This window comes from Neophocaena asiaeorientalis, unplaced genomic scaffold, assembly GCF_003031525.2.
Source record: "Neophocaena asiaeorientalis asiaeorientalis breed wild unplaced genomic scaffold, Neophocaena_asiaeorientalis_V1.1 scaffold78, whole genome shotgun sequence".
In the NCBI taxonomy this organism is placed as follows: domain Eukaryota; kingdom Metazoa; phylum Chordata; class Mammalia; order Artiodactyla; family Phocoenidae; genus Neophocaena; species Neophocaena asiaeorientalis.
Window position 1 is genome coordinate 10,255,207 of NW_020175018.1, and position 12,879 is coordinate 10,268,085.

Consider the following 12,879-nt stretch of genomic DNA (forward strand, 5'->3'; position numbering starts at 1 on the left):
TGCAGTGGTTGGGAATCTGCCTGCCGATGCAGGGGACACGGGTTCAAGCCCTGGTCTGGGAAGATCCCACATGCCGTGGAGTGGCTAGGCCCGTGAACCACAACTACTGAGCCTGTGCGTCTGGAGCCGGAACGGGAGAGGCCACGACAGTAAAAGGCCCACGCACCGCAATGAAGAATGGCCCCTGCCCGCCGCAAGTGGAGAAAGCCCTCGCACAGATGCAAAGACCCAACAGAGCAAAAATAAATAAATAAATAAAAATACTTTATCAGAAAAAAAAAAAAAACTCACCAAACACAACACTGTAAATCAACTATACTTCAATAATTAATTAAAATAAAAATAACTCACAATCTTTACAATTATTCACTCCTATATAAAGTTTCCCAAAAAAACCTATTTATCCTTAGTATTTTACCCATAGCATGAATTTATTTATGACTGAAACTAAGCTATTGAAGCTTTAGGTCTGAAGTAAGTCAATATCCTAAGAATCTCATGAAATGAAATACGGCTAAACCATTTAAATAAAACAAAATGGTATAAAATTATTTACCCACCACACACAAGAATACACAAAGACACATTTTGACAAAATTGCATACAGCTTCTGCTACCAGTCAGTCAGGGCACACACAACTAATGTAAAAACAACACTGTCTAGAACACTCTTATTTTAGTTAACAGATACTTCATCCTAAGAAAAAGAAAGAATAAAAGAAATAAGCAAATAAACAAGTATACAGAAAATGTAACAGAAGAGAAGCCCCAGGTTCACTTGCATATGCATCCCAGGCTCCTTAGTTATCGCAATGTGTAAAATCAGATGTAAAATATGATGTGGAGTAAGGTATACAAGACCATCTAACAAAACAGCTCTCTCAACTTGAGTAAAACAATATAAGTTATCCTCTTCTGTTGTTTTCTCACCTGAGAATGAAGAAAAGAAGCATGATCATCTCTAGTACAGATATTTATATAACATTCTATCCATAACTTTTCAGAAACTTACCACACATCAGCCATGGAAAAAAAAGATACAGAACTAGATAAAAGTTTAAGGCATCAAGAGTCCACTAACCTTAACCCGTTGAACAGTTGCTTAGATTTATCCAGAAGGTAACAAAAATCTGTAACTGTTTTCCTCTCTCCCTGTGGGATGTCATCTTCAGCACCTCCAGAGGACATGATTTCTTTAAGAGCAAATTCAGTCCTGTAAGAAAACATATGTCTATTTACCAAGTAGGTGAAAATAAAAAGAGAAACAGACCTTAGTTATATCATCTGATAGCATTTTTTTAATTATAGAGACATCTTCTGATTACAATCAAATCATCAAAATAATTTAAGTATAAGATGGTGTGGAAGAATAGACAATCTCATATTGTGGGTGGGAATGAAAATTGGTACATCCATTTTAAAAAGCAGTTTTTATATTATTTCATCCAATAAATGTTATTTGAATGGCTAAAATGTTCCAGGCACTCCTCTACATGGTTAAGAATAAAAAATGTTGAACCTTTTAACCTATTTATCTATTTTATCCATTCTGTATATCTGTCCCAGAAAATGATCCTACAAATGGAAAACCCTTTGTCCACAGAGATATTTTTTTTGGTACCATAGTATTTAAAAGCTGTTATGAAACTAAAAAAAAACCAAAGAGGGAAATGGCTAAGTACTTCATAGAACACTAATGACTACACTCTACCCTATCACTAACTTACAGTTATACTTAAGATGATAAAGCAATAATATGGATATACTTCAGTATAAAAGGGATATAAAAACCACATGCACACAAACACACACATGTACATATATTTGAAAGCTATTTATTACTGAATCCAAGCTATCTTCCCATGTAATCAATCATGTTAATCAGCCATTTTAAAAACAGCAAGTTGCCAGATAGTATACATAGTATGAACCTATGCTAAAGAAAAAAAAATTCATTTGTATTCACACACAGATAGAAGTCCCTGGGACAACACAGGGAAATCTGGTCCCAGTGCAGGGTGAAAAAATAGGCAGAGCAGACAAGGACCAGACACCAGAGATGGTAGTTGGGGGTGGTACAGTTATTTTGGCAAATATTTTTCTCTCCAACATTGTCTTAAACAGACAATTGCGGTTGCAAGGCAGGAAAATTGTAGCAAGCCTAGAACTGTCAAGGGGCTGCAGGGTAACATATGGGTGGCACTGCAGCCAGCTGCTGGGGAAGTAGTTTACAACACGCATTGACAGTACTGGGTGGTCCTGCACGTTCACAAGTTCCTTCTTCCCACAACCTCTTTCCGCATGTCATGGAGTAGGTGGTTTTAACAAAAAGAAACAGACCTTGAAAAGTGCAGAGTCTGGGAAGGGATTCCACACTACAGTGATCCTGGGTAAGTCATCTCCCACACTCAACAACCCCCTGCCTTCATTCTCTAAACCCAGAAGGAGATGCAGAAACGAGGCACAAACTGTACTTTCTCCAGCCCTCCCCATATAGTTCATGAGCCAAGGTGGCTAATATCCCCAGGACACAGGAGTTTACAGGAGAAAAACACAAAATCAAAGTTCAAAATAAACAAATTCAATAAGAAAGGATATTAGATATAAAGCAGGAAGAAAATATCATAATGAAGCAAATAAAAATACTGGGTATGAAAAATATAATCAATGAAATAAACTTAGTAGATGGATAAACTAAATAACAGAAAAGATACAGCTGAACAAATTAATTAGCTAAAACGTCAGGTTTAAGGTACTCTGCCAAAAGACATCAGGAAGAGAGAGAATACACAAAAGAAAATTCAAGAGATATGGAAAAGGGAAATGAAGGAAATCAACGTCCACATCATAGCATATAAAGAAGAAAGAAAAAATCATGAGAAGGCAATAAATACTTGCAGAAACAAACTTCTATAAACTTCCCAGAATTAGAGAAAATATAAACCCTCAAACTAAAAGGACTCATAGAATGTTAAAGGAAAGAAAAGAAAGAAATAATCCCACAGCCAGAAATATTAAAGTGAAACTTAAGAATCCAAAGAAGCCCTCTCCCATTCCCAAACTATCCAGTCCTACAGCCATTAGGTGGGGCAGAGCATAGCAGGTGTCCATACAGAGGGTAGCCTCCTGGGTATCAGAGCACAAATTGTGAGGAGACCATCAACATCCATACAAAGGGCCAGCTTGCATGGGATGGTGGAGCCTGAGTGCAGTGAGAAGGGTAACCACGAATGGGGACTGGCATGGGGAGTGAGAGCCTGAGCAGGGTGAGGAGGGCATGTCCACATGGAAGAGTTCAGAGGTAGAGAGAGATCTGTCATATATAGCGGATTCATCAAATAAGAAAATCTACTAAGGAAAAGGGGACCCAGAGTTCTCTCTGTAAGAGAAAGAAAACACAAACATGGAAAGGGAAAAGGTTAGAATGAACCCTGTGGATTGAAACTGGAGGTATGGGTAAACTAATGGATGTTTAAAAAGAGTGATATATCTCTCAGCTCCCTTAATGACATTCTGAGTGTGGTTGGCGTATTTTCAGAGAGGGAGAGGAAGGTGCTCCTAAAGCACGACAGACTGGCCCACAGTGGCCACTCTGTTCCTAGAAGTGCAACAGCTTCCGTCTGCATCTGGGGTTTCACCAACCCTCTCTTGTTTTTCCTTTCCCAGCCAAGGCCACTTCTGATGCCATTTCCAAGACCTACCTTTACCTCACTCCTGATCTCTGGAAAGAAATAGTGTTCACCAAGTATACATATTAGGAATTCACTAACCATCTTGTAAAGACCCACACAGAGTTTCTGTGCAGAGGACCCAGGCTCCAGCTGTAGCCACCACATATTTTTATATGAGAAAAGTAAAGTGAATGAAGCCAGTTAAAAACAAAATGAGAGACATAAACGTCTGGGGGGGGAGGGGGCGGCGTGATGTGTACGTAAGTATACTCCCCAGTTCTGTAAATCTGTCTAGTGAGAGGGCCTGGGAACAGTGACCATTCCCCCCAAGACCCCCACCAATGGTATGAACATAACTAGCACCCAAATCTTGGCTTCTAACACCATTCTCCAATAAAGGGAACCAGAGCTCCTTGGAGAATTGTAATTGTCTAATTACAGCCCTGGAGCAGAAAAAGTACAAGATGAATCTGGAATATCCTGTGCCTGAGAGCAACAAAGTGCTCAAAGAATGATAGACACATAAGAAAAGGATATAGGACTTAAGTGTCCATCAACAGATGAATGATAAAGAAAATGTGGTATATGTACACAATGGAATATTATTCAGCCATAAAAGGGGAAGTCCTGCTATGTGCAACAACATGGATGGACCTTGACAGCATTATGCTAAGTTAAATAAGTCACACAGAGAAAGACATATACTGTATGATCTTACTTATATGTGGAATCTTACAGAAAAAAACAAACTCATAGAAACAGAATAGATTGGTGGTTTCTGGAAGTGGGGGTGGGGAGTGATAGAAAACTGTGAAGGTGGTCGAAGGGTACAAACTTCCACTTATAAGATAAATAAGTTCTGGGGATGTAATCTACAATATGGTGACTATAGCTAACAATATTGTATTATACATTTGAAAGCTGCCAACAAAGTAGATCTTAGTTCTTATCACAAGAAAAATATTTTTGTAACTGTGTGAGGTGATGGATGATAACCAAACTTATTGTGGTAATCATTTTGCAGTATACAATACATCAAATCATTATGTGTACACCTTAAACTAATAGAATGTTATATGTTAATGACATCTCAATAAAACTGGGATAAATAAATGAATAAAAAATAAAATCAAGCATTACAAAAGGACCTAGGATCTAGCTTGAGGGAGCATCCACTAGCCAAATTGGGGATAATTTCAGCATCAAAACAAATAATGATAGTAATGGATTATAACCTATTAAATAAAATAAATGATAAAGCAATACTGACATAAGTGAATGAATAAATGTAAAGTTTGATAGTGAATGGGATAGTTTCAGAGTACTTGCCCACAAAATACACATTAATTCCAAAAGGAAAAAGTAACATCACAACAATGAAATCTGGCAGACATTACCTTGATTAAGTGACCAAAATGAACATCATTCATAATCAGACAAATCAAAGTCCTCTACCACCTGATAGGATGAGAAGTGATTTTCCTGACAAAGAGACCTAATCATGAGGAAACAGACAAAACCAAATTGGGAGAGATATTCTACAAAATAACCAAACTGTAATCTTCAAACATGTCAAGGATATTCCCCCAAAGAAAAGGGAAGACTGAAGTGCGATGCCTGATTCAGAGCTGGATCTTTCTGCTGCAAAGGATGTTATTGGGACAAGTGGTGAAGCTTGAATGGAATCTGAGAAATAGATGGTAGTAATACATCAATGTTAATTAGAAAAAAATATGAAACCTGGAATTCCCTGGCAGTCCAGTGGTTAGGACTCTGCACTTCCACTTCAGGGGCCACAGGTTCAATCCCTGGTCAGGGAGCTAAGATCCTGCATGCCGCGCAGTGTGCCACGCCCCCCCCCAAAAAAAAGAAAGAAAAAAACCTTACCAGTAACCAATGGGAAAAAACCCTAATACAACAAAGTTAGCACATTAAAAATATACTAATTATTTAGCACACTAAATGTGTCAACAGATGAATGGATAAAAAAGATGTGGTATATATATATATATACAATAGAATATTACTCAGCCATAAAAAAGAATGAAATAATGTCATTTGCAGCAACCTAGAGATGAACCTAGAGATTATCATACTAACTGCAGTCAGACAGAGAAAGACAAATATCATATGATATCAATTACATGTGGAATCTAGAAAATGATACAAATGAACTTATTAACAAAACAGAAACAGACCCACAGACATAGAAAACAAACTTACCATTACCAAAGGGGAAGGGGAGGGATCAATTAGGAGTTTGATATTAGCAGATATAAACTACTATATATAGAATAAACAACAAAGTCCTACTGTATAGCACACAGAACTATATTCAATATCTTATAATAAACCATAATGGAAAAAGAATATGAAAATGAATATATATAATACCTACTTTGTTGTACACCAGAAGTTAATACAACATTGTAAGTCAACTATACTTCAATTAAGAAATAATATGCTGCAACTAAGACCCGGTGCAGCCAAATAAATATTTTTTAAAAACAAAAATAATAATAATAAAAAAGAAAAGTCTATAAAATTTTCAAAAGGCAAAATAAAGTAATGAACATACAAAAAAATACACTAATTACTGCAGTTGAGTATGCACTGAAACCAGCATATTCACGAGGTGCAGTGGAAAATAGTGCAGACCCTTGAGATTCACTGTATGTATCGGGGGATACATTTATTCTTTCTATTAGACTCAGCAATTACACTTCTGGAAACTTATCTTAAGGAACATGTTAACCATCATTACTGATAAATTACTCATAACACAGGGAACTGGTGTTCCCCTCCACCCTCCACTCTCACATAATTACCTATTTTTCAACCTCACTGAAATATGGGCAAGTCTCTGAACCAATTCTACTCTTACATAACATCACAATTTTACACGTTATTCTCTTCGCCTATTTTGGTCACCTGGCAAGTTTATATTCATAGTTTAAGACATTACTCAAATGACACCTTTTCAGACTTTCCTTGAAAACCTAATCTCTCCCTGGCACTTACATATGATCAAGTCAGTAGAGGCTTCTCCAGTGACACCATAAAAAGTTATACATGAAACAACTGTTTGTTAAAAAAAGTCTGTCTCACTGTCTACACCTACACTGTCCGAAACTATAGTTACTGGCCACATGTGGCTACTGAGACCTGAAACATGGCTACTCTAAGTTGGGATATGTTGTAAATGTAAAATACACCAAATTTAGAAGATTTAGCATGAAAAAAGATGTAAAAATCTCAGTAATAATTTTTATATTGTTACATGTTGAAATAATGTTTTGGTTATTTAGTAAAATAAAATACATTATTAAAATTAGTTTCATCAGTTTCTTTTTACTTTTTAATCTGATCATATTTCTTTTTCCACCAATTTTATTTTAGTATTATTTTTTTATTGAAGTATAATTGATTTACAATGTTGTGTTAGCTTCTGGTATACAGCAAAGTGATTCAGTTACACATAAATATACATACTCTTCTTCATATTGTTTTCCATTATGGTTTATTACAAGATATTGAATATAGTTCCCTGTGTTACACAGTAGGACCTTGTGGTTTATCTGTTTGTTTGTTTTAATGTCGGTTCATTGGTTTGTTTATTTATTTATTTTTGGCTGTGTTGGGTCCCCATTTCTGTGCGAGGGCTTTCTCCAGCTGAGGCAAGCAGGGGCCACTCTTCATCGCGGTGTGCAGGCCTCTCACTATCGTGGCCTCTCTTATTGCGGAGCACAGGCTCCAGACACACAGGCTCCAGACACACAGGCTCCGTAGTTGTGGCTCACGGGCCTAGTTGCTCCGCGGCATGTGGGATCTTCCCAGACCAGGGCTCGAACCCGTGTCCCCTGCATCGGCAGGCAGATTCTCAACCACTGCACCACCAGGGAATCCTAGTTTATCTGTTTTATATGTAGTAGTTTTTATCAGCTAATCCCAAACTCCTAATTTATCCTCCCAACTTTCCCCTTTGGTAACCATAAATTTGTTGGGTTTTTTTTTTCGCTATGTCTGTGAGTCTGTTTCTGTTTTGTAAATAAGTTCATTTGTATCATTTTTTAGATTCCACACATTAAGTGATATCATATGATATCTTTGTCTGATTTACTTCACTTAGTATGATAATCTCTAGGATCATTCATGGCATTATTTCATTATAAATGGCATTTTATGGCATTAATAATAATAATAATTAATAAATACTAATAAATAAATGGCATTATTTCATTCTTTTTTATGGCTGAGTAATATTCCACGGTATATATATACCACATCTTTTATCCATTCATCTGTCGATGGACATTTCGGTTGCTTCCATGTCTTGGCTATTGTAAATAGTGCTGCGATGAACATTGGGGTGCATGCATCTTTTTGAATTTAGAGTCTGCTCCAGCTACATGCCCAGGAGTTGGACTGCTGGATCACATGCCAACTCTATTTTTAGTTTTTTAAGGAACTTCCATACTGTTCTCCATAGTGGCTGCACCATTAATGTGATTATATTTCTATCAAACAGATATAAAGCTGTCAATATTCATAGATGATACAAACCTCTCCACAGAAATTTCAAAAGAACCTACAGATAAATTATTAGAATTAACCAGTGAAATTAGCAAAGTTGCTGGATATAAGGTGAACTATAAAAAGGCAACTGGAAAGGGGACCTTCAAGATGGTAGAGGAGTAAGATGTGGAGATCACCTTCCTCCCAACAAATACATCAAAAATACATATACATGTGGAACAACTCCTACAGAACATCTACTGAACGTCGGCAGAAGACCTCAGACTTCCCAAAAGGCAAGAAACTCCCCATGTACCTGGGTAGGGGAAAAGAAAAAAGAAAGAACAGAGACAAAATAGGGACAGGACCTGCACCTCTGGGAGGGAGCTGTGAAGGAGGAAAAGTTTCCACACACTAGGAAGCCCCTTCACTAGTGGAGACGGGGGGTGGGGTGGGCGGCGGGGGGATGCTTGGGAGCCACGGAGGAGAGCGCAGCAATAGGGGTGCAGAGGGCAAAGCGGAGAGATTCCTGCACAGAGGATCAGTGCCAACCAGCCTGAGAGGCTTGTCTGCTCACCCACTGGGACGGGTTGGGGCTGGGAGCTGAGGATCGGGCTTTGGAGGTCAGACCCCAGGGAGGGGACTGGGGTTGGCTGTGTGAACACTGACTGAAGGGGGCTACTGCACCACAGCTAGCTGGGAGGGAGCCCAGGAAAAAGTCTGGAACTGCCTAAAAGGCAAGAGACCATTGTTTCGGGGTGCGTGAGGAGAGGGGATTCCTTCCTTGTCTGCCCAAAGAAAGCAGAGCACCGCCTAAATGAGCTTCAGAGAAGGGTGCGAGCTGCGCTATCAGCTCAGACCGCAGAGATGGCCATGAAATGTTAACGCTGCTGCTGCAGCCACCAAGAATCCCACTATCCACACCTCCCTGGGAGTCTGTGCAGTCCGTCACTGCCAGTGTCCCGTGACCCAGGGACAAATTCCCCGGGAGAACACACGGCAGGCCTCAAGCTGTTGCAACGTCATGCTGGCCTCTGCCGCCGCAGGCTTGCCCCGTATTCCAATTATAACTACAGTACCCCTCCCTCCCCCTGGCCTGAATGAGCAAGAGCCCCCTAATCAGCTGCTGCTTTAACCACGTCCTATCTGGATGGGAACTGATGCCTGAGGGCGACCTACACGCAGAGGCAGGGCCAAATCCAAAGCTGAACCCCAGGAGCTGTGCGGAGAAAGAAGAGAAAGGGAAATCTCTCCCAGCAGCCTCAGGAGCAGCGGATTAAATCCCCACAATTAACTTGATGTACGCTGCATCTGTGGAATACCTGAACAGACAACGAATCATCCCAAAATTGAGGCAGCAGACTTTGGCAGCAACTGTAGACTAGGGGTTTGCTGTCTGTGACTGATTTGTTTCTGATTTTTATGTTTACCTTAGGACAGTTTTTAGCGCTTGTTATCATTGGTGGATTTGTTTATTGGTTTGGTTGCTCTCTTCTTTTTTGTATTATTATTTTTGTATTTTTTATTTTAATAATATTTTTTCTTTCTTTTTTTCCCCCTTTTCTTCTGAGCCATGTGGCTGACAGGGTCTTGTTGCTCTGGCCTGGTGTCTGGCCTGAGCCTCTGAGGTGGGAGAGCTGAGTTCAGTACACTGGACTACCAGAGCCCTCTCAGTCCCACGTAATATCAATCGGTGAGAGTGCTCCCAGAGATCTCCGTCTAAACACTAAGACCCAGCTCCATCCAATGATCAGCAAGCTCCAGTGCTGGACGCCCCATGCCAAGCAACTAGCATGACAGGAACACAACCCCACCCCTGAGCAGAGAGGTTGCCTAAAATCGTACTAAGTTCACAGACACCCCAAAACACACCACTGGACACAGCCCTGCCCACCAGAAAGACAAGATCCAGCCCCACCCACCAGAACACAGGCACCAGTCCCCTCCACCAGGAAGCCTACACAAGCCACTGAACCAACCTCACCCACTGGGAGCAGACACCAAAAGCAACGGGAACTACGAACCTGCAGCCTGCGAAAAGGAGACACCAAACACAGTTAAACAAAATGAGAAGACAGGGAAATATGCAGCAGATGAAGAGGCAAGGTAAAAACCCACTGGACCAAACAAATGAAGAGGAAACAGGCAGTCTACCTGAAAAAGAATTCAGAGTAATGATAGTAAAGATGATCCAAAACCTTGGAAATAGAATGGAGAAAATACAAGAAATGTTTAACAAGACCTAGAAGAACTAAAGAGCAAACAACAATGATGAACAACACAATAAATAAAATTAAAAATTCTCTAGAAGGAATCAACAGCAGAATAACTGAGGCAGAAGAACAGATAAATGACCTGGAAGACAAAATAGTGGAAATAACTACTGCAGAGCAGAATAAAGAAAAAAGAATGAAAAGAATTGAGTACAGTCTCAGAGACCTCTGGGACAACATTAAACGCACCAACATTTGAATTATAGCGGTCCCAGAAGAAGAGAAAAAGAAAGGGTCTGAGAAAATATTTGAAGAGATTATAGTTGAAAACTTCCCTACTATGGGAAAGGAAATAGCCAATCAAGTCCAAGAAGTGCCGAGAGTCCCATACAGCATAAACCAAGGAGAAATACGCCAAGACACATATTAAGCAAACTATCAAAAATTAAATACAAAGAAAAAATATTAAAAGCATAAAGGGAAAAGCAACAAATAACATACAAGGGAATCCCCATAAGGTTAACAGCTGATCTTTCAGCAGAAACTCTGCAAGCCAGAAGGGAGTGGCAGGACATATTTAAAGAGATGAAAGGGAAAAACCTACAACCAACATTACACTACCCAGAAAGGATCTCATTTAGATTTGACGGAGAAATTAAAACCTTTACAGGCAAGCAAAAGTGAAGAGAATTCAGCACCACCAAAGCAGCTTTACAACAAATGCTAAAGGAACTTCTCTAGGCCGGAAACACAGAGAAGGAAAAGACCTACAAAAACAAACCCAAAATAACTAAGAAAATGGTAATACGAACATACATATCAATAATTACCTTAAATGTAAATGGTTTAAAGCTCCAACCAAAATACACAGACTGGCTGAATAGATACAAAAACAAGCCCCATATATATGCTGTCTACAAGAGACCCACTTCAGACCTAGGGACACATACAGACTGAAAGTGAGGGGATGAAAAAAGATATTCCATGCAAATGGAAATCAAAAGAAAGCTGGAGTAGCAATACTCATATCAGATAAAATAGACTTTAAAATAAAGAATGTTACAAGAGACAAGGAAGGACACTACATAATGATCAAGTGATCAATCCAAGAAGAAGATATAACAATTATAAATATATATGCACCCAACACAGGAGCACCTCAATACATAAGGCAAATACTAACAGCCATAAAAGGGGAAATCGACAGTAACACAATCATAATAGGGGACTTTAACACCCCACTTTCACCAATGGACAGATCATGCAAAATGAAAATAAATAAGGAAACACAAGCTTTAAATGACATATCAAACAAGATGGACTTAATTGATACTTATAAGACATTCCATCCAGAAACAACAGAAGACACTTTCTTCTCAAGTGCTCGTGGAACATTCTCCAGTATAGATCACTTCTTGGGCCACAAATCAAGCCTTGGTAAATATAAGAAAATTGAAATTGTATCAAGTATCTTTTCTGACCACAACGTTATGAGACTAGATATCAATTACAGGAAAAATACTGTAAAAAAGGGCTCTCCTGGTGGCACAGTGGTTCAGAGTCCGCCTGCTGATGCACGGGACATGGATTCATGTCGCGGTCTGGGAAGATACCATATGCCGCGGAGCAGCTGGGCCCGTGAGCCATGACCGCTGAGCCTGTGCATCCCGAGCCTGTGCTCTGCAACGGGAGAGGCCACAACAGTGAGAGGCCCGCGTACCGCAAAAAAAACAAAACAAAAAAAAACCTAAAAAATACAAACACATGGAGGCTAAACAATATGCTACTAAATAACCAAGAGATCACTGAAGAAATCAAAGAGGAAATCAGAAAATACCTAGAAACAAATGACAATGAAAACACGATGACCCAAAACCTATGGGATGCAGCAAAAGCAGTTCTAACAGGGAAGTTTACAGGAATACAATCCTACCTCAAGAAACAAGAAAAATCTCAAATAAATAACCTAACCTTAAACCTAAGCAATAAGAGGAAGAAGAACAAAAAAACCCCAAACTTAGCAGAAGGAAAGAAATCATGAAGATAAGATCAGAAATAAAGAAATGAAAGAAACAATAGCAAAGATCAATAAAACTAAAAGCTGGTTCTCTGAGAAGATAAACAAAATTGAGAAAGCCAACATCATTCTCAATGGTGAAACACTGAACAAGCATTTCCTCTAAGATCAGGAACAAGACAAGGTTGCCCACACTCACCACTATTATTCAACAAAGTTTTGGAAGTTTTAGCCACAGCAATCTAAGAAGAAAAAGGTATAAAAGGAATCCAAATCGGAAAAGAAGAAGTAAAACTGTCACTGTTTGCAGATGACATGATACTATACATAGAGAATCCTAAAGACGCTACCAGAAAACTACTAGGGCTAATCAGTGAATGTGGTAAAGTAGCAGGATACAAAATTAATGCACAGAGATCTCTTGCATTCCTATACACTAATGATGAAATATCTGAAAGTGAAA

At 39.1% G+C, this 12,879-nt stretch overlaps 1 protein-coding gene and 1 non-coding gene across 2 annotated transcripts in view; one reads left to right on the forward strand and one right to left on the reverse strand.

Annotated features, from left to right (window-relative positions):
* Positions 1–12,879, reverse strand: part of SCAI (suppressor of cancer cell invasion) — a 134,191-nt gene that overhangs the window by 64,017 nt on the left and 57,295 nt on the right. Inside the window, exon 3 of the mRNA XM_024762112.1 lies at positions 1,082–1,213. Within this exon, the coding sequence (XP_024617880.1) occupies positions 1,082–1,213 (132 nt within the window). The remainder of the gene's footprint in view (positions 1–1,081; positions 1,214–12,879) is intronic.
* LOC112411582 (small nucleolar RNA SNORA64/SNORA10 family) lies at positions 3,488–3,615 on the forward strand. Its single transcript, XR_003005663.1, has one exon. It is a non-coding gene; the product is annotated as a small nucleolar RNA SNORA64/SNORA10 family (small nucleolar RNA).